Source organism: Eleutherodactylus coqui, chromosome 10, assembly GCF_035609145.1.
Source record: "Eleutherodactylus coqui strain aEleCoq1 chromosome 10, aEleCoq1.hap1, whole genome shotgun sequence".
In the NCBI taxonomy this organism is placed as follows: domain Eukaryota; kingdom Metazoa; phylum Chordata; class Amphibia; order Anura; family Eleutherodactylidae; genus Eleutherodactylus; species Eleutherodactylus coqui.
Genome location: NC_089846.1, coordinates 13,360,967 through 13,387,603, shown reverse-complemented (window position 1 = coordinate 13,387,603; position 26,637 = coordinate 13,360,967). Strand labels below are relative to the sequence as shown.

Below are 26,637 nucleotides of genomic sequence, written 5' to 3'. Positions count from 1 at the left end.
TGTCAGCGCCCCGTTCCCCCCCCTCCTCCGAGTGTCAGCGCCCCGTTCCCCCCCCTCCTCCGAGTGTCAGCGCCCCGTTCCCCCCCCTCCTCCGAGTGTCAGCGCCCCGTTCCCCCCCCTCCTCCGAGTGTCAGCGCCCCGTTCCCCCCCCTCCTCCAAGTGTCAGCGCCCCGTTCCCCCCCCTCCTCCAAGTGTCAGCGCCCCGTTCCCCCCCCCTCCAAGTGTCAGCGCCCCGTTCCCCCCCCCCCTCCAAGTGTCAGCGCCCCGTTCCCCCCCTCCTCCAAGTGTCAGCGCCCCGTTCCCCCCCCTCCTCCAAGTGTCAGCGCCCCGTTCCCCCCCCTCCTCCAAGTGTCAGCGCCCCGTTCCCCCCCTCCTCCAAGTGTCAGCGCCCCGTTCCCCCCCTCCTCCAAGTGTCAGCGCCCGCGCCCCCCCTCCTCCAAGTGTCAGCGCCCGCGCCCCCCCCTTCCTCCAAGTGTCAGCGCGCCCCCCCCACCTCCAAGTGTCAGCGCCCCCCCCCCACCCCCAAGTATCAGCGCCCCCCCCCCACCCCCAAGTATCAGCGCCCCCCCCCACCCCCTCTCCTCCAAGTGTCAGCGATCCCCCCCCCCCACCCCCCCTCCTCCAAGTGTCAGCGCCCCCCCCACCCCCCCTCCTCCAAGTGTCAGCGCCCCCCCCACCCCCCTCCTCCAAGTGCCAGCGCCCCCCAGCGCCCCCCCCCCACCCCCCCTCCTCCAAGTGCCAGCGCCCCCGTCCCCCATTCTGTTTGCTTTAAGCCTGTTTCTGGGTATGACTGACCCATAATAAACGCTCAGGACAACGAACAGCCATCGGCCCATTCACTCCATGCACAAACAATACACAAGAATGATCGCTGCAGCAGTGAGGCCCAAGAAAGAACTGAAGCAGCACGGCTATGTACCAGCGCCCGCGAGAGATTTGTGCCGCTAATGCTCAGTGATAGATCGCGGCAAACAAGCTGTGCGAGCCTTTACTGACAGCAAGCAGAGGTCTAGTAATTGCTGAGCAATTTAAAAGACAAATCTCCTTGTTGTCTTGGACTCCAAACAGACAGCTTTTACCTGCACTGATACACTGTAACAACCCCTCAGCTGTGAGTATGAAGACACAATGGATTCCTGCTTCTGGGCCTAAACAAAAAAGTTCCCAGCAAGCAGAGATAACGGAAATAGCAAAGTCTATTCTATATTCTCCCAGCTGATCAGCCTCATGGACGGCAGGATGATCCAGGTTTGGTCGAAGACTCCCAAATATCTGGGCAGCGACAATTAATCCAGGGTCTTGTCTAGAAACGGGCCTCATATTCCTCTGGGTGACAGTCAATATGGCCGCCACCACAGCTCCCGCACGGGTGGTCACCCAGCTTTCCCTGCCATTCAGCAGTGTTGGGAAGCCGGCCGAGAGCCGTGAAGGCGGCCATATTGTCTGTCACTCAGGTGTGAGGAGAAGCCACAACTCATGACTCCATAGAAACGTCACAAATACCTCAGCGCTTCATGGAGACGCAGCGCTCTGTACACTACAAGTCGCTGACCGGAGACAACGGTCGCTTGGAATCTCATCATGGCGACCTGGAGGGAAAGTCACACAGAACACAAAAGTCACTGACTCTATGTTTCCAAATGCATCAAATGTTCCACAAACAGCGGGGCGGCCGCACGAGGGGGAAGGGGGCGGCTCACACATGGCGGCCAGAGCACAGAGGAGCAGGACATCTCCAGCGTCTGGCTCCGGCCTGTCAGCCAAGTCTTTACAGCACGGGGCGGGCGGCTGCAGCGTCAGACACGGCCCTCGAGGTGAGAAACGCTGCGAGCGTCGCCTCACGATACAAACTCACAAAACGGAGCGAAACCGTAACAATGGCCATCATATTGTCTGTAGTACTACAACTCTCAGCAAGTTCCATCCATGTCTGCAGACCCTCTTCTTCTCCGCCCGCCCACACCCGAAGGAACAGAGCCAGGCTGGAGGATGCCAGCTGCACGCAGCCCTGATCTGTGCCCAACAAACGCGCGAAGTCGACGAGACATTCCCGCCAGATTCACGAGCGAGCGCACAGCTGCCGCCATACAGCATCTGGAAAGGTCCGTTAATCCGTTGGCGTCTCTAACCCGTTACCAAGGGTCACCGTAAATACGGTCTGACAATAATGACGCCAAACGCAATCACATCCGCGTCCGTCTTCTTCACGCGTCTCCTGCAGCAACAGATGGGAGATTTTACGATCAGCCGATCGCAAGTGTAAAGAAGTTCTAATCTTCCCTTTCGATCGGCTCCGGCACCTGTAACTGCGTGTCAGTCTGCACTGTAGCTCTAGAATTCGACTCATGACACGTGCTGCAAAACACCAGGGGACACAACAGAAGCCAGACAAACCCCATTGTAGTCAGTGGCGTCCATTCACCGCCATGCGATTCTGTCATAAGGCGAATCTCGTTTACCCGCTTCCATAACAGAAGCCCGAATGCGAATATGGCCCAAGACAAAATGTCGCAAAAGAACTTTTTTTAATGTACCAAATTAACCCTTTATCAAACCGATTTAAGTTCAAAAGGTTACATAAAATGCTGCCCCTCCCCCACCCGCCAGGACCCTGAGCCGCATTTTATCGGATTTGGGGCTAATTCCACCTGACATGAACACTTAATGACTTTCTCCGTATCGATGTCCGGTCTAAGCGGCTTTCCCCGGCACCAGATGTTGCTCTGATCAGTAATTACCCGTCCGATCGCCCCCCTCGCTCTACAAGCGGCAGATTCAACTCCAGATTGTCACTGGAAGGAATTCTCCAGATGTCGCGCCACTTTTTCCTTCTTATACAACAGTCTTGCCAGAAATAAGGGAAAGTGACAAATAAATGTGTGGCGGTTTATGTTAGGCTCCTCCCATCTGTAACCCCCACAACACCACACCAGTCTGTTGCATGAACCAACGCAATTTGTGACCTTACCACAATATGACATCCAATGTGCCAATCCGGAGCCGGCACCAACCAGAGGCATCAGACTTATCACATCATATCGCTCAGACTGGCATTATTCCCAGACCGTCTCCATAACGACAGCACCCGGCAGCCCCTGCCGACGTCAGGAGTGAGAGATGGGCCAGAGCAGAAGTAGGTCTTCACCAAGTCTAAGGGGCGGAGAGACTGACAACTGGGGCACAGCATATCCGTACCACAACACTGGCCCGCCCGAACCCCAAAAACAAAAAAAACAAAGATGAGATGTCCACCCTGTATGATTCCCCCCCCATGGGGATCATTGCGTCCTCGTCCCGTCCCCCCATGGGGATCATTGCGTCCTCGTCCCGTCCCCCCATGGGGATCATTGCGTCCTCGTCCCGTCCCCCCATGGGGATCATTGCGTCCTCGTCCCGTCCCCCCATGGGGATCATTGCGTCCCCGTCCCGTCCCCCCATAATTATCATTGTGTCCCCGTCCCGTCCCCCCATAATTATCACTGTGTCCCCGTCCCGTCCCCCCATAATTATCACTGTGTCCCCGTCCCGTCCCCCCATAAATATCATTGTGTCCTCGTCCCGTCCCCCCATAATTATCATTGTGTCCTCGTCCCGTCCCCCCATAATTATCATTGTGTCCTCGTCCCGTCCCCCCATAATTATCATTGTGTCCTCGTCCCGTCCCCCCATAATTATCATTGTGTCCTCGTCCCGTCCCCCCATAATTATCATTGTGTCCTCGTCCCGTCCCCCCATAATTATCATTGTGTCCTCGTCCCGTCCCCCCATAATTATCATTGTGTCCTCGTCCCGTCCCCCCATAATTATCATTGTGTCCTCGTCCCGTCCCCCCATAATTATCATTGTGTCCTCGTCCCGTCCCCCCATAATTATCATTGTGTCCTCGTCCCGTCCCCCCATAATTATCATTGTGTCCTCGTCCCGTCCCCCCATAATTATCATTGTGTCCTCGTCCCGTCCTCCCATAATTATCATTGTGTCCTCGTCCCGTCCTCCCATAATTATCATTGTGTCCTCGTCCCGTCCCCCCATAAATATCATTGTGTCCTCGTCCCGTCCCCCCATAAATATCATTGTGTCCTCCTCCCGTCCCCCCCATGTGTTGGCATGTTCCTTCTCAGTTGGCTCAGATACCTGCCATCTCCATCCTTTGATTCGCTGTCAGCCACATATGGCTTGTACACATGCTGCAATGGCTAATAACAAAAAACAGCAGCTTACATCCAATTCAAGGCCATGAGACCCATTTTCATGTCAGGAACCTGCTGCTGAGGTGCCTCTCTGGTAATTTTTAGGCTGATTTGGCCGCCTGCAGAACACGACATTTACATTTGCCGCTTTTCCAGTTTTTAACATCAGAGTGAAAATATTAAAAAAACTGAATGAAAAACAGTGAGACGTCCGACGCCAAATCAGGAAGATTAATGAATGAGCGGAGGTGCTGCGATAATCTGCTGCAAACCGCGAGAGACCAGAGTGGCGGCGGAACGGGAGGGGGTGAACGAGGCATTAATATCTGACAGTCTCTATTCTTGATCCCCTCGCAGTGATGAGCAACCAATCACAGCGCGGCTTTCACTTTACCAGAGCCCAAAAAGAAATGAAAACTGCGCAGTGATTGGCTACTATGAGCAACAGAGAATATTCTCTTTAAACCAGTTCTAGAACTCCCCTGTCAAGATCTCTGCTTGCTGTCAGTAAATGGGAACATTCAACCTGTACTGACCTAGTTCTGCCCACAGCTGAGGGTTTGTTACAATGTACCAGTGTAGACAACACCCGGTGAACTAAAACCATAGCACAAATCCCTCCTGCCCTAGTTTGTTACAATGTATCAGTCTCGGGTAAAGTTGGTTTGTATAGACTGAATACAACTGTACCAAACCCTCAGCTGTGAGCAGGACTAGGTCAGCATGGCTATTCAACAACTGGCTGTAAACAAGTGTTTCCATTCACTGACAGCAAGCAGAACTGTTGAAGATAATAAGCAATTAAGACAATTAGAAGGCAACAGAGCTTTTCATTATTCCCTGACATCAGACAATCACGATCCGCGGCGCATCGGGTAAGAAGAGTTTACTGCCGAGGGGAATTCCACAACTTTACTCAGAAAGCGGGAAAATCCCCGTCTGCGGATGTTGCAAATAAGTATCAATATGATGGCTGTTCAGACCCACATCTATCCTTGACAAGAGGGCAGATCACACAGTAAGCTCCACCCCCTCACCTACCGCTATAGGGGCCACTCCCTAACAGCGATGTGTAGCTCCTCCCCCAGGCCATGCTATAAGTCTATATACTGTGCTCAGAGCAGGGGACTGCGGGGGAGGAACAGTTCGGTGACCATTTAGGCCATAGAACAAGAATATAACATAAGGGAAATAAAGAGAATATCCAATACGGCCGCCACAGAGCTTTCCTAGACTCCCGAGTGGCAAGTCTGTGCAGAGACCACCTATATACCCACGAGACCCCACCAGTAAGGTCTTCACTGACTGGCGGCGCTCACACGGTTCACTCACCACAATTACCCAGGAAACTAAACAAAGAAGTGAGAACGATTTGCATAAAGTCACAGGTGTGGATAGTGAAAGCAGGCTGGCACAAAGCCCCCATCCGCCGCGAGACCCAGCTTTCCCAGACTCCTGAATCAACATCCTCGGCGGCCGCTGAACCCCAAAAACAACTCTGTACAAATATGTACATTAAGGTACAGATCTCACAGCCCCCCGGCCACTCGCTGCGCGATCAGAGACGAGCCCTGCTCAGAAGATATGGACATATATCCAAGGGCGACCCAATATTGCACCCCCGGCCGCCCTCTTAGTGACACACTGAAGGGAGCAGCACCGCCGGCCACCACCACAGTGACCAGACACAATGAAGGTTAATGTCTATTTGAGGGTCATCATCTGTGAGTCACCCGAAAAGTTCATTCAGGAGACACTTGGCCGTTCTGAGTCGTGGACAGGTGAGCGGGCACAGTCTGGTGCCACCCCGACAATAAAATGAGCCCCTAGACCCCTGACAAAGCTGCCAACTTCAGAGAACGCAGCGCAGGCTGAGACCAGCACGCGGCTGCGAGGATTATGTGCGCCCCCAGGTCTGTACACGGGGGTCTCCAGTACATGAATGACATGTGGTGTCTGCGGAGAGAGCGCCCAGAGTCACATGACCACCTGAGTGCCTATAGGGAAGTGTCACGGACAGCGGCAGATGATCACGGCGACTTCTTCTTTGCGCTGTCGGACAGGTACAGGAGCTCGGGTATTATTCTATCACCAGGTTGGTTGCCAACATGGCACCACTGCGCATTTTCTACAGACAGGACAGGCGCAGCAGTCGCCATGTTGACAGCATGTGTCACATGACAGCGACGTTCCGTATAACTTCTGACGAACGCTGCGTGGTTACCGCTGTCGGGTTCCGTCTGTGGGCCATCACACGATGCGACAAACGTCGCCTCGCTTCCTTGTATGCCAAACTGCAAATCAAAGAGCGGGCGCTATTAACCCATAGAACACCACAGCACTCCTGCCAGTGGCAGCGGATGACGGGCGGCGCAGCCACAAAGGCACCGCAGGAGAGCGGTTACCTGATTATAAAAGGACAAAACCGAAGACATGGAGATTCAGCAGCCACCATGCGGCCAGCTGACACAAAGACAGGCGCCCCCCACCCCAGGACAGACCCCCTCCCTGTACCTGAGACATCTGAGGCCTGAAGTTGATGTCCTTGAGGTCCACGGATCCCGGTGACAGGTTATGGAGCAGCTGGCACAGCAGGACGCCATCGCGGAGAGCCTGGGCCAAGTCAAACACCACTGCAGAGGGCCAAACCACCCGGTGGTCAGCGGGCAGCACCTTACAGTCTATTAGCCAGCGGCCACACTGCCTCCACTCTTCCATGCTGGCAGCACGCAGTGGGCAGGGTCACACAGCCGGGCACCTCATGGCATACATCTGGAGGGTGCAGTGTATATCAGGGGTGCAGCTGGGGTATCCAGAAGGTGCAGTGTGCAGATGGGGGTGTCTGGAGGGTGCAGTGTGTATAAGGGGTGCAGTATGCAGATGGGGTGTCTGGGGAGGTGCAGATGGGGGTGTCTGGTAAGTGCAGTGCGCAGATGGGGGTGCCTGGTGGGTGCAGTGTGCAGATGAGGCAGTATGGAGGGTGCAGTGTGTATTAAGGGTGCAGTATGCAGATGGGGTGTCTAGGGGGTGCAGAGTGTATCAGGTATGCAGTATGTAGATGGGGTGTCTGGGGGGGGGGTGCAGTATGCAGATAGTGTCTAGGGGGTGCAGTGTGTAGATGGGGGTGTCCAGAGGGTGCAGTGTGTATCAGGGGTGCAGTATGCAGATGGTGTCTTCAGAGTGCAGATGGGGTGTCTGGGGGGTGCAGTATATAGATGGGGGTGTCCAGAGGGTGCACTGTGTATCAGCGGTACAGTATGCAGATGAGGGGTGTCTTCAGTGTGCAGATGGGGTGTCTGGGGGGTGCAGTGTATATCAGGGGTGCAGTGTGCAGATGGGGTGTCCGGGAGGGTGCAGTGTATATCAGGGGTGCAGTGTGCAGATGGGGTGTCTGGGGGTGCAGTGTGCAGATGGGGTGTCTGGGGGTGCAGTGTATATCAGGGGTGCAGTGTGCAGATGGGGTGTCTGGGGGGCGCAGTGTATATCAGGGGTGCAGATGGGGTGTCTGGGGGTGCAGTGTATATCAGGGGTGCAGATGGGGTGTCTGGGGGGCGCAGTGTATATCAGGGGTGCAGATGGGGTGTCTGGGGGTGCAGTGTATATCAGGGGTGCAGATGGGGTGTCTGGGGGGTGCAGTGTATATCAGGGGTGCAGTGTATATCAGGGGTGCAGTGTATATCAGGGGTGCAGTGTGTACATGGGGCTTTTCTAGAGGGTGCACAATGCTAATATAAAGGGTGTAATGTGTGTGTGTCTTTGGGGTGCACGGAGGGGGCAGTGTGGCTGCGATTACCTCTTGGTTGCAGTGTACATTGGGGTGCAGTGTGGAGCTCGCGGGGTGCAGGCTGGATGTGGAGTAGTGCAGTATATGTCTGCGGTGTGACGTGCGAGCGGTGTGTAGCAGAGCAGCAGTATATATGTGGGGTGCGGGCTGTGCTGGAGGGCTCCCCGGCTCTACCCTCCTCGGTACCGTCTCTAGTCCCGGCAGGACCCCGCGGCCGGTTCCGGCATCGTGCACACAATGGAGCGGTGAGCAGCGGCTCCGTCCCGGGCTCAGAATCTGATTCACTGCGCGTCCCCGCAGCCAACCGGAGCCGCGCCCACGGGGAGGAGTCAGTGAGAGGGCGGGGTTAGGGAGGAGCCAGAGCTGAGCGACTGTGGTGGGAGGGGACGGCTCCGAGATTATAACCGCGGCCTGTAGTCATCATCATCATCATCATCAACGGGGAGGAGGGGCTGCAGGGCTGATACCAGCAGGAAACAGCTTGTAACCTGGCACGGGGCCGTGGGGGACATGAGGGATGGAGCCGGAGATGTTATGTGGGCGGGAAGTGTGCAGGGGAATATCTTCCCCCGTAATCCAGCAGTATGGTCGGTGTAGCCATCAGTCTACCGGGTATATATATAGTCTGGACGAAGAGTGGGGAGCAGATTTAGGAAAACTGTCCTGTTGCCCCTAGCAACCAATAGCAGCGCAGCTTTCATTATACTTCAGCACTACAACTAGTGAAAACTGACAAAGTTCCCTTCTGCCGTGTCGCCGCCGGAGCGGCCTGAACCTGCCATGGCGAGAGGCGACCGCCAAAACAGGCATTTGTACAGGAGCAGATCGCCCATTCAACCAACCATGGAGATTAGCGGTGGGCGGTCGGGTCTGAGGCGGCGGAGGGGCAGAGATTAAAGAATAACGCAAAATATAAACCACAGTCAAGGTGGTGGTGATACTAATACTGAGGGGCACTATGGATAGCGGGATTATGTAATGGGGATGAAACAATGAGGAGTCAAGTATGTCTGTGTGTCAAATTCCACAGAGACAAACTGTGGCATGGAGAAGCTATCATGGTGGTCTGGGCCAAATGGAGAAGAAAAGGGAGAAGCTATCATGGCGGTCTGGGCCAAATGCAGAAGAAAAGGGAAAGTCAAACGGCTCCAGTCCAGAGAGGACATCACTGTATATAAGAGTCCTGTAGTCAGATGGTCTATAGAGCTGATATCTACCATATGGTCACTGTATGGAGGGGGGGGTCATTATGTTGGGTTTTTTTTAGCACCGCTATGGTGGTATTACGTGGCCCCGGTCTGGGGGTTTATTTGGCCCTTACATAGTGTTATTGTTGGTAACAATCTTTGTGGTGGTTGTTATTAGAGTCCCGGCTGGCGTACATGCGCAGAACTGCGCTGGCAGCCGGCCACGCGTTCTTAGAACATGCCGCGGTTTCTTTCACGCTGCCGGATCCGGCGGTAGAATTGCGCAGCGTGAACGTTGAGCTATTAGGTTGAATAGAGCCTAATAGCTGCGGGATAATGGCGCGGATTCCCACCAGGTTTCGTGGGCATTAGCCCTAAAGGTTCACGCACATGAGCAAATTTAGGCCGGCTGTCCACGGGCGATTTGTCATGGCGTGATCCGTGGCTTCTATAGGATAACTATGGAGAGCGCAGCCCAATATACACGAGCGGAAAACCGCTTGTGTCTAAAAATCGCAGCATGCCACGATTCTCCGCGATGAACCTAGGTGGAAAATGGCGGTGACATTAGTGCTTCTCCGTGGCGGAATATCGCTCATGAAGGTCCAGCCTAATGGAAGCCACACCTGCAATTACCAGCGCCGCCCACTAGACAGGAGGCGGCGCTATCTGCTACCACTCTGTAGCCTGTATTGCAGCACTGCGGCCTCCCTCACACATGAACACGGTAAAGCACCGCGATTTCGCTGCGGTCGACAACGTGTTTTAGCGCACCCCATCACTGCGATGAGGCGCTAAACGGACAGAGCTCGAAAATCGTGGATTTGCTCTGAATAACGACCAACGGTTTCACTTGGCATTAGCGCCCAACAAGGTATAAGTACATCCTAAGGTCACGGGGTTAATATGGCGCAGTCCGCTCCATACATGGCCGGTGACAGCTGACCCCCGGCTGCAATAGCCGCGATCTCAGTTCACACCCACCGCGGCTGTTAACCCTTTAAACGCCTCAATCAGTGTTCGGGGGTCCCAAACACCCACCACCACCACAATGAGGTCTTCTAAAGGCCCCCGGGCTACCATGTACTTCTGCCCATTACGATGGGCTGGTAGCCGACAGAGACGCCGTATGGGGACGGAGAAAAAAAGAAAAGACGCGAAAAATGTTTTTTTTTATTATTGTAAAAAATAGGATATTAAAAGTTTAACTCCTTACTTCCTGTATTTAGAATTAAAAAAAAAACCTTTAATACGGCCGGGTCCGTAAAAGAACAATCTACCAAAATATGACATGATTTATCCCGCACAATAGGAAAAAAATACACGACACCAGAATTGCGCTTTTTTTTCGATCACCGCGTCTCCAAAAAATGAAATCTAATAAAAAGCAATCAAAGAGTTGTATCAAGTCCAATATGGTACCAAAATGAACCCCAGCACCTCCCACAAGCCAATCAACGGGAAGGGAAAAACGTTATGGCGGTCAGAAGATGGCGGCAGAAAATAGATATTTATTAAAAAAACAGCAAAAAAAAACAGTAAATAAATTTGGTATTCTTGCTCAGGTGCCCAATTACTTCTGGTAGGGGAGTGTATATGTCCCCACCACCGGGGCTGCGATGGCTACTGATCCCCCTGCACTTGACAAAGACTCTTCTGAGTTGAAACGTTGTGGGCAATAAAGTTTCTCTGGAATTAACCCCTGAGTGCTGCTCTTATCTACTCTTCTTTGCTATTTGGAATACGGTCCAGGATCCAGGACTTTTGAGAGCGAGCACCTCTTGGAGTGGAATATCTTCCCTGGAGATACACAGGGTTTACGTGTGCTGTGATCCATTTACTATTTGAAATGGCTACTGATCCCCCGACGCCATTGGGGTACAGTGATATAGGAGTCTGAGATAGGGCTGATTCACACGCAGCGTAACATGCAGTGAATAGAACCCATCAATTACAATGGGTTCATTCACATCTGTTTATATTTCACGTGATTTTCATTCGCCTGACAGATATGCAGCATGTCCTATTTGTACGTATTACGCATCGAAATAGGCCATAGAAGTGAATAGGACGGTACGAATATGCAGGAAACCTGCGTAAAAAACCTGCAGAAGCGCTGAAATACGGGAGGGAAGAGGTGGTTTTCAGTCCGTGAATATTCAGCATATTCACAGATCAAATTCCGCGAATATCCTGTCTTATCCAGAGGCTCAGGGTGCTGCTCTGACCCTCCCTCATGCTTTACATTGCAGCTCTGCTCTATTAGGACACAGCTATGGTCAGTGGCCCCAGCTGATCACATGGAACTACCGTAGTTTTAAGGAAACCTGCTCCCTTATAGCCGTGCTGAAAAAACCTGTTTGGATCAGTGATACCTGGAGAGTAACAGGTAGTGGGCACGACGCAGCGCCAAGAAGGGTTAATTCACAGACTGTGATACACCCTGCTGAAAACAAGCCAGAGATTAATATGGGGGAACCCCAAAACTGCAGGACTGTGATAACCGCCCCTGCAGTGAATGAAGGCTCCAGCAAGCAAAACTTACTATTTGCCGCCATCTAGTGGTGAATAAGCTGCTGTGCCAAGTCACATCCATTCAATGGCAAGAGACACTAATGGGGCAAAAGATTTGTTTACCAACATCTTGTGGCTCTCAGTGCATGCTGGGAGTTGTAGTTCCATGCTGGAGAGGGAGATAGACCGGTTGCAGGCTATATCTATGGCAGAAAGCCATCAGCGCCTACAAGCTGTCATCCCCAAAGCAGGATAAGGGTCCCACAGACAAATAAGACGGGAACCCCACAGAAGGAAGAGGTAGGTGGCTCCATGGGAGTGTTGGCGCGGTAATCAATCACTTCAGGTGGCGGACGTGTGATCGGATGATTGGCGTAGATCCCTGACCGCACACACTAGTGGCAACTGACCGGCTTGTTTGTTCCCTGGGGGCAGGAGGTAAGTGTCTTCCACAAGAAAGGCAGAAAACTACAACTCCCATCAGGCACTGGGGCGGGCGTTCTACATTCACTGTATTAGGGAGGAAAATGCGGCGAACGACCTACAAGGAACGCAGCATGTTCTATTTTTCCGCGTAAGAGTCCTATTGTTCTCTATGGGTGCGTCGGAAGGCAGTCCATACGCAATTACGTTACGTATGTGCGCCATTTTTTACGCATGTTACTAGGAGACATGAGAAGGAAGTTAAAAAAAGAAACCAGGAAGTTGTAGGCGGACGGACGGTGCAGGAGCCTCCGGGGTCCCCCGACCCACCCGAGCCGTTGTCTGTGGAGGCCATTACATAGACGCCATGGCGGCTTTCGATACGAGCGGACTCACGCAGGACTGTCCTGTCATTTGGCACAGCAGTCGCTCCGATTACCAGGAGGGGAACGCCAAATAAAAGGGCATAGGGCAAGCTGGCATCCCCGATGTAGAGAGAGCAGCGGGTCATTCCCTGCTTGCGCTCGTTTTTGTGTGCATAAAATATGCCGTACATACGCAGGGAACGCAATTCCTTACGCAGGTAAGACGCTACGATATTTATGCAGCATATTGCGATTCGGTCGGGTGAGCCGGCCTGAGAGTAAATAAACGTCACCGACTCCCATCTGATTCCCAGACAGCTGGCGAATAACCAATATGGCCGCCAGTAGAGAGGTGACGCTGCGCTCTCACGAATCCGCTGCTCCAGATTCTAAGCTGGGTAAGACGAAATATCGCCCTATAACTGCAGCACCCAACGCCCCAAATCTGCCACATTACACGAATGCACTCACCACCACAATGTGACAACCGCGCAGGGGAGCTGTGAACCTGCCTGAGGGTGGCGCTACACACAGCGTAGAAACAGGCAGCAGGGACAATTAAAGTAGAATTTTGGCTTGGAAAAGTCGGAAATTTTGGCGCAAGTCTTCCTTTCGCCAAAATTTTGTGACTTCTGTGTACCAGCTTTTCTGCTTTTGTGAAAAGTGGGTAAATCTTGTCAGGAGGGGCGTGACCGCTGCAGACCGCCAGATCGCTGCGTAATTTACACCAGAAACTGGCGTAAATAACACCAGAAATCTGCGTCCGCTCCTACAGCGGGCACGGACCTCTGGGCGCTTAATATACCAAGATTCATGCGTATCGTCATCTATTAGTCGCGTCATGCGCCGGCGGATATTATACGAAGACCGGCGCTGGAAATGTCGGTCACAGTAGATTTCTTCCTGTGTATCTAATCCTATTCCGTGTGATATACCTGATAATGTATCTAACCCCATCCCACTGTCTGCTGCTGATGTATCTAACCCTATCCTACTGTCTGCTGCTGATGTATCTAACCTCATCCCACTGTCTGCTGCTGATGTATCTAACCCTATCCTACTGTCTGCTGCTGATGTATCTAACCTCATCCCACTGTCTGCTGCTGATGTATCTAACCCCATCCTACTGTCTGCTGCTGATGTATCTAACCCCATCCCACTGTCTGCTGCTGATGTATCTAACCCTATCCTACTGTCTGCTGCTGATGTATCCAAGCCCATCCTACTGTCTGCTGCTGATGTATCTAATCCCATCCCACTGTCTGCTGCTGATGTATCTAACCCCATCCTACTGTCTGCTGCTGATGTATCTAACCCCATCTTACTGTCTGCTGCTGATGTATCCAACACCATAATACTGTCTGCCGCTGATGTATCTAACTCCATCACACTGTCTGCTGCTGATGTATCTAATCCCATCCCACTATCTGCTGCGGATGTATCCAAACCCATCCTACTGTCTGCTGCTGATGTATCCAACATCATCCTACTGTCTGCTGCTGATGTATCCAAGCCCATCCTACTGTCTGCTGCTGATGTATCTAATCCCATCCCACTGTCTGCTGCTGATGTATCTAACCCCATCCTACTGTCTGCTGCTGATGTATCCAAGCCCATCCCACTGTCTGCTGCTGATGTATCCAAGCCCATCCCACTGTCTGCTGCTGATGTATCCAAGCCCATCCTACTGTCTGCTGCTGATGTATCTAACCCCATCTTACTGTCTGCTGCTGATGTATCTAACACCATCCTACTGTCTGCTGCTGATGTATCTAATCCCATCCCACTGTCTGCTGCTGATGTATCTAACCCCATCCCACTGTCTGCTGCTGATGTATCTAATCCCATCCCACTGTCTGCTGCTGATGTATCTAACCCCATCCTACTGTCTGCTGCTGATGTATCTAACCCCATCCTACTGCCTGCTGCTGATGTATCTAACCCCATCCTACTGTCTGCTGCTGATGTATCCAAGCCCATCCTACTGTCTGCTGCTGATGTATCTAACCCCATCCTACTGCCTGCTGCTGATGTATCTAACCCCATCCCACTGTCTGCTGCTGATGTATCCAACCCCATCCCACTGTCTGCTGCTGATGTATCTAACCCCATCCTACTGTCTGCTGCTGATGTATCTAACCCATCCTACTGTCTGCTGCTGATGTATCCAACCCCATCCCACTGTCTGCTGCTGATGTATCCAAGCCCATCTTACTGTCTGCTGCTGATGTATCTAACCCCATCCCACTGTCTGCTGCTGATGTATTTAACCCCATCCCATTGTCTGCTGCTGATGTATCTAACCCCATCCCACTGTCTGCTGCTGATGTATCTAACCCTATCCTACTGTCTGCTGCTGATGTATCTAACCTCATCCCACTGTCTGCTGCTGATGTATCTAACCCCATCCCACTGTCTGCTGCTGATGTATCTAACTCCATCCCACTGTCTGCTGCTGATGTATCTAACCCCATCCCACTGTCTGCTGCTGATGTATCTAACCCCATCCCACTGTCTGCTGCTGATGTATCTAACCCCATCCCACTGTCTGCTGCTGATGTATCCAAGCCCATCTTACTGTCTGCTGCTGATGTATCTAACTCCATCCTACTGTCTGCTGCTGATGTATCTAACCCCATCCCACTGTCTGCTGCTGATGTATCTAACCCCATCCCACTGTCTGCTGCTGATGTATCCAAGCCCATCTTACTGTCTGCTGCTGATGTATCTAAGCCTATCCCACTGTCTGCTGCTGATGTATTTAACCCCATCCCATTGTCTGCTGCTGGTGTATCTAACCCGATCCTACTGTCTGCTGCTGATGTATCTAATCCTATCCTACTGCCTGCTGCTGATGTATCTAACCCCATCCTACTGTCTGCTGCTGATGTATCTAACCCCATCCTACTGTCTGCTGCTGATGTATCTAACCCCATCCTACTGTCTGCTGCTGATGTATCTAACCCCATCCTACTGTCTGCTGCTGATGTATCTAACCCCATCCTACTGTCTGCTGCTGATGTATCTAACCCCATCCTACTGTCTGCTGCTGATGTATCTAACCCCATCCTACTGTCTGCTGCTGATGTATCCAAGCCCATCCTACTGTCTGCTGCTGATGTATCTAACCCCATCCTACTGCCTGCTGCTGATGTATCTAACCCCATCCCACTGTCTGCTGCTGATGTATCCAACCCCATCCCACTGTCTGCTGCTGATGTATCCAACCCCATCCCACTGTCTGCTGCTGATGTATCTAACCCCATCCTACTGTCTGCTGCTGATGTATCTAACCCATCCTACTGTCTGCTGCTGATGTATCCAACCCCATCCCACTGTCTGCTGCTGATGTATCTAACCCCATCCCACTGTCTGCTGCTGATGTATCCAAGCCCATCTTACTGTCTGCTGCTGATGTATCTAAGCCTATCCTACTGTCTGCTGCTGATGTATCTAACCCCATCCTACTGTCTGCTGCTGATGTATCCAACCCCATCCCACTGTCTGCTGCTGATGTATCTAACCCCATCCCACTGTCTGCTGCTGATGTATCCAAGCCCATCTTACTGTCTGCTGCTGATGTATCTAAGCCTATCCTACTGTCTGCTGCTGATGTATCTAACCCCATCCTACTGTCTGCTGCTGATGTATCTAACCCCATCCTACTGTCTGCTGCTGATGTATCTAACCCCATCCTACTGTCTGCTGCTGATGTATCCAAGCCCATCCTACTGTCTGCTGCTGATGTATCTAACCCCATCCCATTGTCTGCTGCTGATGTATCTAATCCTATCCTACTGCCTGCTGCTGATGTATCTAACCCCATCCCATTGTCTGCTGCTGATGTATCTAACCCCATCCTACTGTCTGCTGCTGATGTATCTAACCCAATCTTACTGTCTGCTGCTGATGTATCTAACCCCATCCTACTGTCGGCTGCTGATGTATCTAACCCCATCACACTGTCTGCTGCTGATGTATCTAAGCTCGCACATCTCTCTGTAGCTCATCACGGTCATCTTTGTCCTCCTTACATCTCACACAGGAAGCCTGTAACCCCCGGGGTCTCCTCAGGCCTCACGACCCCCTGACGTGACATGTAGCGGAGGTGGCAACCCGCATTACAGGGGACATATATCGGCGCGCACAGGGCGGAACCTTAGTGACGATGTATAGTGTTCCGGGGAGTGATTTTCAGGAGACGCCGCAGTACGGGCGCTGTTGCTATGGTTGCGGGAACCCTAGTGACTGGGAGGTGAGCGGCGGGATGCGGGAGACAACGAGAGCATGTCAGGCCTGGCCAGCCTGTAACCGGGGAGAAACATGTCCGCCGGAGGGCGCTGCAGGGGCGGCTGCATGACGGGCAGAGAGAATAAATACCCGGGGACCAAGCAATGACACGCAGATACTTGAGGGGGGACTGGACTGTGACTGGCTGATACTCGAGGGGGACAGAACTGCAACACGCTTATGCTTGAGGGGGGACAGGACTGCGACACGCTGATGGTTGAGTGGGGACAGGACTGAGACACGCTGATACTCGAGAGGGGACAAGACTGTGACACGCTGATAGTCGAGAGGGGACAGGACTGTGACACGCTGATACTTGAGGGGGGACAGGACTGAGACACGCAGATACTTGAGGGGGGCAGGATTGTCACATGCAGATACTTGAGGGGGTACAGGACTGTCACATGCAGATACTTGAGGGGGTACAGGACTGTCACATGCAGATACTTGAGGGGGTACAGGACTGTCACATGCTGATACTTGAGGGGGGACAGGCCTGTCACATGCTGATACTTGATGGGGGACAGGACAGCGACCCGCTGATACTTAAGGGGGGACAGGACTGTGACACGCTTATGCTTGAGAGGGGACAGGAGTGCGACACTGATATTCGAGAGGCGACAGGACTATGACACTGATACTTGAGGGGGGACAGGACTGCGACACTCTGATACTTGAGGGAGGGCAGGACTGCGACACTCTGATACTTGAGGAGGTACAGGACTGCAACACGCTGATGCTTTAGTGGGGACAGGACTGAGACACGCAGATACTTGAGGGGGGCAGGATTGTCACATGCAGATACTTGAGGGGGTACAGGACTGTCACATGCTGATACTTGAGGGGGGACAGGACTGTCACATGCTGATACTTGAGGGGGGACAGGACTGTGACACGCTGATACTTGAGGAGCAACAGGAGTGCGACACGCTGATGCTTGGGGGGCGGACAGGACTGTCACATGCTGATACTTGAGGGGGGACAGGACTGCGACCCGCTGATACTTGAGGGGGGGCAGGACTGTCACGCTGACACTTGAGGGGGGACAGGACTGCGACACTGATATTCGAGAGGGGACAGGACTATGACACTCTGATACTTGAGGGGGGACAGGACTGCGACACGCTGATACTTGAGGGGGGACAGGACTGCGACACTGATACTTGAGGGGGGACAGGACTGTGACACGCTTATGCTTGAGAGGGGACAGGACTGCGACACTGATATTCGAGAGGGGACAGGACTATGACACTCTGATACTTGAGGGGGGACAGAACTGCGACATGCTGATACTTGAGGGGGGACAGGACTGCGACACGCTGATACTTGAGGGGGGACAGGACTGTGACACGCTTATGCTTGAGAGGAGACAGGACTTCGACACTCTGATATTCGAGAGGGGACAGGACTATGACGCTCTGATACTTGAGGGGGACAGGACTGCGACAGTCTGATACTTGATGGAGGACAGGACTGTGACACGCTGATACTTGAGGGGGGACAGGACTGCGACACTCTGATACTTGAGGGAGGACAGGACTGTGACACTCTGATACTTGAGGAGGTACAGGACTGCAACACGCTGATGCTTTAGTGGGGACAGGACTGAGACACGCAGATACTTGAGGGGGGCAGGATTGTCACATGCAGATACTTGAGGGGGTACAGGACTGTCACATGCTGATATTTGAGGGGGGACAGGCCTGTCACATGCTGATACTTGAGGGGGGACAGGACTGACATGCTGATACTTGAGGAGCGACAGGACTGCGACATGCTGATGCTTGGGGGGCGGACAGGACTGTCACATGCTGATACTTGAGGGGGGGTAGGACTGTCACGCTGACGCTTGAGGGGGGACAGGACCACGACACGCTGACGATTGTGGGGGGGACAGGACCGAGGCACGCTAACGCTTGTAGGGGGACAGGACTGCGACACGCTGCCACTTGAGGGCGGGACAGGACTGCGACACGCCACTTGAGGGCGGGACAGGACTGCGACACGCTGCCACTTGAGGGCGGGACAGGACTGCGACACGCTGCCGCTTGAGGGGGGGACAGGACTGCGACACGCTGCCACTTGAGGGCGGGACAGGACTGCGACACGCCACTTGAGGGCGGGACAGGACTGCGACACGCTGCCACTTGAGGGCGGGACAGGACTGCGACACGCTGCCGCTTGAGGGGGGGACAGGACTGCGACACGCTGCCACTTGAGGGCGGGACAGGACTGCGACACGCCACTTGAGGGCGGGACAGGACTGCGACACGCTGCCACTTGAGGGCGGGACAGGACTGCGACACGCTGCCGCTTGAGGGGGGGACAGGACTGCGACACGCTGCCACTTGAGGGCGGGACAGGACTGCGACACGCCACTTGAGGGCGGGACAGGACTGCGACACGCTGCCACTTGAGGGCGGGACAGGACTGCGACACGCTGCCGCTTGAGGGGGGGACAGGACTGCGACACGCTGCCGCTTGAGGGGGGGACAGGACTGCGACACGCTGCCGCTTGAGGGCGGAACAGGACTGCGACACGCTGCCGCTTGAGGGCGGGACAGGACTGCGACACGCTGCCGCTTGGGGGCGGGACAGGACTGCGACACGCTGACACTTGAGGGGGGACAGGACTGCGACACGCTGACGCTTGAGGGGGGACAGGACTGCGACAACATGGGGGGGACAAGCGCATGCAGACACTGGAGGGTTGAGGGAACTGAGGACACGGGCTGACAATACGGGGGATGGACTGGGGGGCCGGATAATGACACGTTGGTATTTGAGTGACTATGGTACATTGTTTGGATTATTCCTGGTAACCGTCTCTTTTCTCGCAGGTCATGTGATTTACACTGACGCGGATCCGTTGCCGGCTCCGGCTCCCTGTGCTGTTTGTGGGGTCCGTGCGGTAATATGAGTTTGATCCTAAAGCTTCCAAATCCTCAGGGTGATGGACAGAAGCTTCTAGAAGGTTCCTAGGAGTGTTGATCCACAATGAGCATGGGGCGAGTGCCACTGGCGGAGAAGGCCCTGTCGGAGGGCTACGCCCGGCTGAGATACCGTGATACCTCATTGCTTATCTGGCAACAGCAGCAGCACAGGTTGGAGACGGCCCCCCCAGGTACCTACCTGAACCGCAGTCAGAGCATGTGGTACTCCCAGTACGGGAACCAGTCCATCCTGGTCCGAGATAAGAACAGCATCTCTCGGGACACCGGACAGTCCAAGTTCTGCACGGTCATGTGACAGTGTTACGTATCGTCAGTCGGCGACTTCCTAATCCCTCATTCATCGTTGTATTCACTATAGATGATCTGTCGCATGCGGGCAGCCGTCACAGGAATAGAGAACGTGCCGAGCGCCCATATGGTGTGTAACACAAAATCATCATCACGTATGAGAGTCTGAAGCCGATCGGGGCACATAGAAGGGGCCGCACCCCCTCCAGCTGGGGCACATAGAGGAGCCGCACCCCCTCCAGCTGGGGCACATAGAGGGGCCGCACCCACTCCAGCTGGGGCACATAGAGGGGCCGAACCCACTCCAGCTGGGGCACATAGAGGGGCCGCACCCACTCCACCGCCCACCCGGCCGGTGGCCACACCTCTGTATAATGATGTCATACGGATGACACAATCCGACACCAGCACTACAGCTTCTGCCAAGAATTAAGGGAACGATGGAAGCTACATAAAGGTCACGTCTAAAAAGGACTTGAACCGCAGACGGCTAATGAAGTGACTCTTCACATAAGGGACCGGTAGAAGATGAATAATACGCGGCACGACATCAGGCTTTCATTACACATTGATGACATCAGCAGCCGGTCTTTAATTGAACTCCCAACTCTGCTGCTTTGGAAGGGTTAAATCAACAATGGAAATTACAGATAATGCAATCCCCTCCTCTACGTGGCCTCATTATAAGGGGGGCTTCCGATGTCTGACTCAGCCACTGATTATAACATACAGCCGGGGCCAGAGGTTCGGAGACTGACACAAATTTAGGTTTTCGCAAGGTGCTGCTTTAGTATTTTTAGATTTTTTTAGGCCGGTTTCACACGGGCGAGAATCTCGCCGAAGTTTTGTTCTTTATAAAGACTCACAAAACTCGTGAATATTTGCTTTATTCTTTTGAGTGGCGTCATACACAGGAGCGGCTCTTTCCCCGACTGCAATACGGCAAGGGAAAAAATTGGGGCACGTTCTATCTTTTCACGGTCCTCGAAACGCATCGCCCATTGATTTCAATGTGACCTTAAATACATTGCATGGCTCTCGCCTGCCGTGCGATGGGTATAGATCAGTGGGAAACCCGTCCATTCCACTGTTGCGTGTGAGACTAGCGTGAGAGGGTCGGAAATTCACAGAAGCGAGGCGGTCTTGCCTGAAAATCGCCTCACATTCGCAGGTAACACAGGTTGACAAGTGCGATATCAGGACGAGTTTCCCGGCCCAATATCGCACTCACCCGTGTGTAGGTAGCCTCAGATAATGTTACCTGAAGTACAATTCTAAGCATTTTCAAAAGTTTTTAGACTTTTATTGACAAATATATCAAGTTTAGGCAAAGACTTCAAAAAATATGGGTTAACACTGAAAATCTTCAGCCTTCTGCGCTTCGCCCCGGCATGCTGGATATGAACTTCTGGGCCAAATCCTGACTGATGACGACCACTCCTCCCAGTCAGCGCTGGCAGGTTAGCACAATTTCTATGCTTCTGTTTGTCCAACTACTTTTGAGGATTGACCACAGGTTCAAGGGGATTGAGATCTGGGGACTTTACTGGCCACAGACCCAAAATATCAATGTTTTGTGCAGCGAGCCACTTGGTGATCGCTTCATGCTGTCCAATCCTTGTAGTATTTTCTCTGATGAAGGCCCCTTCAGACTGTTTGGGACATCTGGAAGAATAAGTGTCTGCAGAAGATGAGGTGAGCGCTACCACAAGTCCTGTATGACATCCCGAGAACCTTCATGTGTGGGGTTGTTGCTCATCCAAGGGAGTCGGCTCACGCTGCCATGAATACTTTGGTGGTGAACAATGCTTTTTCCAGCATGATAGAGCTCCATGTCACAAGGCAGCAGCGATCACTAACTGGCTCAGTGAACAAAACATTGATATTTTGGGTTCATGGCCAAGAAAGTCCCCAAATCTCAATCCCATTGCGAACCTGTAGTCAATCCTCAAAAAGTGGGGGGAGAAACAAAAGCACAGAAATTGTGATAAACTGCAAGAACTGATTAGGAAAGATGGACTGTCATCAGTCAGGGTTTGGCCGAGAGGCTGATATCCATCATGCTGGGGTGAACCGCAGAAGTCTTAAAAAATATGGGTTAACACTGTAAATAACCAGTCTGCCTAAACTTGATATATTTGTCAATAAAAGTTTTAAACCATCTGAAATATAATAATAATATTTATTTGTATAGCGCCAACATATTTTGCAGCGCTTATGAGACGGGGAATACAGAAAGACAAAAATTACAGAACCACGGTTACGTAGTAATCAGTTGATGGAAACAGTAGGGGTGAGGGTCCTGCTCCAACGAGCTTACATACTACAAATAGTGGGGGGATACAGAAGGTAAAGGGCTGGAGATGTGCACGGTATGGTGAGGTGGAGATGTGCACGGTATGGCGGGGTGGAGAGTGAGGGATGCTATACACATAGACAATGGTCAGACATTTAGCCATGTGACGGCAGAATCGGTGTGACTGCAGGGGCGTTGGTGGTGGCTGGCAAGGATTGCAGTCGGTAGGTCAGGGAGCATGTTATCAGGCATCTAAGAGCTCCATCGCACAAGTGTATGCACACGCTTCAGCACAACATATTTGCGCTATGAACCAGATTGGTTTGCACGCGTGCTTCACGTTGTACTGTACTTGTTTGCACACGAAGGGCCTGATCATATGCACCGCACACACCGCCATGATTTAAAAGGCTATTTAGTCTAATGAGGTCCAGATGTGTTCTTTTTCCCGTGGTTTTGCACTGCATCATGCGCATCCCCTTGCATATCGCATGCACATCTGTGCACCCCCCCCCCATAGACTTCTATGGAGTTTTTTTGGTGCGCACCCCCATACAGTGAGTTTTATTCTTATTCTTTTTATGTAGGCAAAACAAAAAAAAATGTGAATGAACCCATTGAAATCAATGGTTCTATTATCTGCGGATTGCGCGCACAACTCTTCCCGTGTGAAGCCTTAAAAGATCTAAAAACACTGAAGCAGCAAACGTTGTGAAAACCAAAATTTATGTCAGCTTCAAAACTTTTGGCCACAGATGTAGATCTCGCTCGGTGGGATCCCATTCCTTACCCGGCACGGACAGAAAAGCCGCAGCGGCGAAGTTGCCCACGCCTCACAAGACCCAGAACCAGTGGAATCCAGACCGTTGGAACGGCTATTCGTCTCACACCGCTGAGATTTCTCGAACTGTCCGATGAGCGTGATGATCCGGACGTCGCTGGAGTATTGGCACCATTAGTATTATTGTATTTTGCTGTAGTCACAGTAAAGTTACTGCACCCCTTTCCTCGCTGTTCTCATGTCTTCTTTCAGGGGTGTACGGGGGTCCTGCGCTAGGACTAGCGGTGGCAGACAGTGTTGGGTCGCATTCACACAAACATCGCTCAAAGCTGACTATGACTAGATTAAAGCTACTGCCGCATACGCCAGCCAGCGACTACTGTGTCCTGAGTTAGAGGCAGGGGTGGCTGCGACATGCAGCCTTGTGGATGGGGTCTAAGGGCCCATCTACATGGGTGTACTGTCTGTCTGTATTTTTTACTGACCGCACACCGATCCATTAAAGTTACTTAGTATATCATTAGATATGCAGACTGATGTTTCACGTAAAGGACAGCAGCGTGTTCTCTGTTGGTCATATTCCCAAACCAGAATCGCCATGAAAGTATAGAAGCATAAAAAAAAAAAACGCAGCGAACACGGCTGTTACATGCGTGTGTGTCTGTGGGTTTTCTTTTTAAATACACATACTGCCAGGAGACCGTGAAAGTCAGTCCGTTTTTATGAACCGAAGGTGCATGCACCCATCTCAAAGAGTTGTACCAGCAGGGCAGACTTGTAGCCAGCGAGTTCTGGCGCAGGGTTTGGGTTCAAAAAGTCATATATGTGGTCGCTCGAAGGCTGTAGTTACCCGGGCATTGTCAGTGGCACATGAGGTTCTCGGGCGCAGCTCGCATCACACAGCGCATCTCGTGTGAGAGTCGCACAAAAATAGGATCTGTAGTAATTTTTTTTTCTAACTCGGACCATTTGTCCGAGTTAAAGACTTCTGGTGTGCACGAACCCGATCAGATGAATGGGTTCTCTTTCCGTGCGAGTTGTGTTCCTATTGTAACTGGACGTAACTCACATGGGAATATGACACTTGTAAATAGAGCCTAAACTACCACTAAATTACAGCCGGCTGAACGGGAGGTCATGATGGAAGGCTGCTCTCCAGGGTGGGAGAAGATGCCCCCCGTGTGCTGGGCAAAAACTTCAGGAATGACACATGAAGACAAGAACTTAGCAACCGGAGGCCTTCCCATATAAGTTACAGCAGAACCAACACCCCACAGATCATCCTCACGTCGGAGCGAACCCGTGGCACCAACAGGAGTGCCTTTACGGAGCACCACATATTGTACTTCATTAAGGTGGTAATAATAGACCCATAGAAGTTGTGTATATTTATTAAAAGTACCAAAATTGGGAAAATTTTGAAAACTGTCATTTTTTCACATTTTCAACTGCAATATCTCAACTATATGCAAACATACTGTACAAATAAGATATATATTTCCATCTGTTTACTTTATTCTGGAAGCATATTCGAGAAACTTTAGTTTATTTAACCATTTAGGGGACGTACAAATTTAACATTAATTATTAACATTTTGAGGAACACTTTGTTTTCCTGCACCAAACCAAGATTGTAAAGGCTCGTAGGTGTCAGAATGATGGATACTAGAGATGAGCGAACGTACTCGTTTAGGGCGATATCGCAATCGAGCACCGCTTTTTTCGAGTAACTGACTACTCGAGCGAAAAAATTCGGGGGGCGCCGGGGGTTGCAGAGGGGAGAGAGAGAGAGCTCCCCACTGTTCTCTACTGCTACCCCCCACTCCACCACGCCGCCCCCGAATCTTTTCGCCCAAGTAGTCAGTTACTCGAAAAAAGCGGTGCTCGATTGCCCTAAACGAGTACGTTCGCTCATCTCTAAATACCCCCACAAATGATCCCCATTTTAAAAAGTATGCCCCACAATATATTCACTGAGGGGGTCAGGAGTATTTTGACCCCAGAGGGTTTTTTTTCAGGAGTTAATGCAATTTAGAGGAGAAAAAATAAAATTTCATATTTTTGCAAATATGTAATTTTAAGGACAGTTTTTTTCTATAGTGCACATGGAAGTGAGGATTTGCACCCCATAATAAATACCCCTGTTTGTCCTGTGTTCAGAAACATACCCATTGTGGCCCTAGTCTTATGTCTGTATGCACAACGGGGCCCAAACTGAAAGGAGCAGCCGGTGGCTTTTAGAACAGAAATTTTGCATGAAGGTGATTTAGGCCCCATTGGTCCTTATAGAGCGCTTGAGCGGCGTTTAATCACAATTACAAATCCTTCGTGATTCGGTGGGTCAAAGTGGAGTATAACAAAAGGAAGGGAGCAACTCCTTCAAGAAGAGCGCCATCACCTAGAAAAGTAACTGCAGCTCCTTACAGACATCACTTACAAAGGGACCAGTCTAGAGTACTGACATTTCCTTTTTGGAGCGCCCCCATCTGTAGGAGTATGGGACTGCACAGGTAAAGCACAAACCCTTCACAACATGGCCTCAGTCTGTGGCAGGCGTAGCTCCTTTTCCACTGCATTTTTGACTCCCCACCATCTCAGGTTTCCCTCTTTTATGCCAAAAACAGCATTGAGACAGAACTATTGCCTTCAATATGTGAGACTCAGACCTCTCAGACCGAGTCATTCTAGGGTGCGGCAGGGGTCTCGGCCGCAGGACCACCATTGATACTCTAGGACATGTCGAAAGTGAAGTTACTTTTCAAGGTATGTTCAAACAGGGTATTCGCTGCGGTTTGTCATGGAGTTTTGGTTCCTTGTACACTGACGAGATTTCTGTCCGATTTTCAGTTCAAACATCAGAGAGATCTCGCCTCCATTCATTTGACGGGTGTACGTACACGGGTGACTGCAAGAGCGGGCCAGGAATCACGGCCCAATATCGCGCTCACCCACATACGATTTTGCGACGGAGGTTAGGCGGTTTTGTATCAAAACCCCCTCACAGCACTTCGGGGAAGTAGTGATCAGCCGCGATGGAGGATCGCATCGCACCGTGAGCACCAAGCATGTGGTAGGATGCTGCCGCTCATGTCTATGACCCCATTCAAAAGAATGGGGTTCACAGTAGAGTGTCTCGCAACACACAAATGGTGCATGATTTTCTCGCCTAACTCAGTTTGGCAGCCTTCACGCAGGCGTCAAAGTCGCACAAGATTTGTGCGTTTCGAGATGCACAAATCTTGCAATAATATAAACCGCAATCACAGAAAATGGCCGTTACTTACTAAGTGAGGAGTGCATATACATGCATCCTCTCACCATGCAGGTAGCAGACTACCAAATAGAGGAGCGGAAAATGTCTTATCTGTGTCCTGCACAGGTGCTATTCGCTCCTCCATTTGGTAGTCCGCTACCTGCATGGTGAGCGGATGCATCTATATGCACTCCTCACCCAGTAAGTAACGGCCATTTTCTGTGATTGTTTTTAATTTTTTATTTCCCCTTCTGTGATGCATTCTTTTGAATGGGGTCATACACATGAGCGAGGTTTTCCTCCATGGGACCG

General features: G+C 51.9%; 2 protein-coding genes across 4 annotated transcripts in view; one reads left to right on the top strand and one right to left on the bottom strand.

Moving 5' to 3' along the window:
- The window catches only part of VAV2 (vav guanine nucleotide exchange factor 2), an 85,819-nt gene extending 78,237 nt beyond the window's left edge, over nt 1-7,582 (bottom strand). For 2 of the 3 annotated variants that reach the window (XM_066580257.1, XM_066580258.1), the window contains exon 1: nt 6,705-7,579. In XM_066580257.1, coding sequence (XP_066436354.1) covers nt 6,705-6,908 — 204 coding nt within the window. In that variant the 5' untranslated portion in view covers nt 6,909-7,579. Of the gene's footprint in view, nt 1-6,704 lie in introns of all 3 variants that reach the window. The other variant, XM_066580260.1, reaches the window with a different exon arrangement.
- Nucleotides 7,583-16,633: 9,051 nt separating this feature from the next.
- On the top strand, nt 16,634-20,466 carry BRD3OS (BRD3 opposite strand). The gene is made up of 2 exons (XM_066580269.1): nt 16,634-16,718; nt 19,594-20,466. Exon 2 carries the CDS (start codon nt 19,751-19,753, stop codon nt 20,000-20,002), a length of 252 nt encoding a protein of 83 aa, XP_066436366.1. The 5' UTR covers nt 16,634-16,718; nt 19,594-19,750; the 3' UTR covers nt 20,003-20,466.
- The last annotated feature ends 6,171 nt before the right edge of the window (nt 20,467-26,637 follow it).

Excerpts from the sequence above, each read along its gene's own strand:
- BRD3OS (XM_066580269.1), top strand. The coding sequence starts at position 19,751 with ATGAGCATGGGGCGAGTGCCACTGGCGGAGAAGGCCCTGTCGGAGGGC.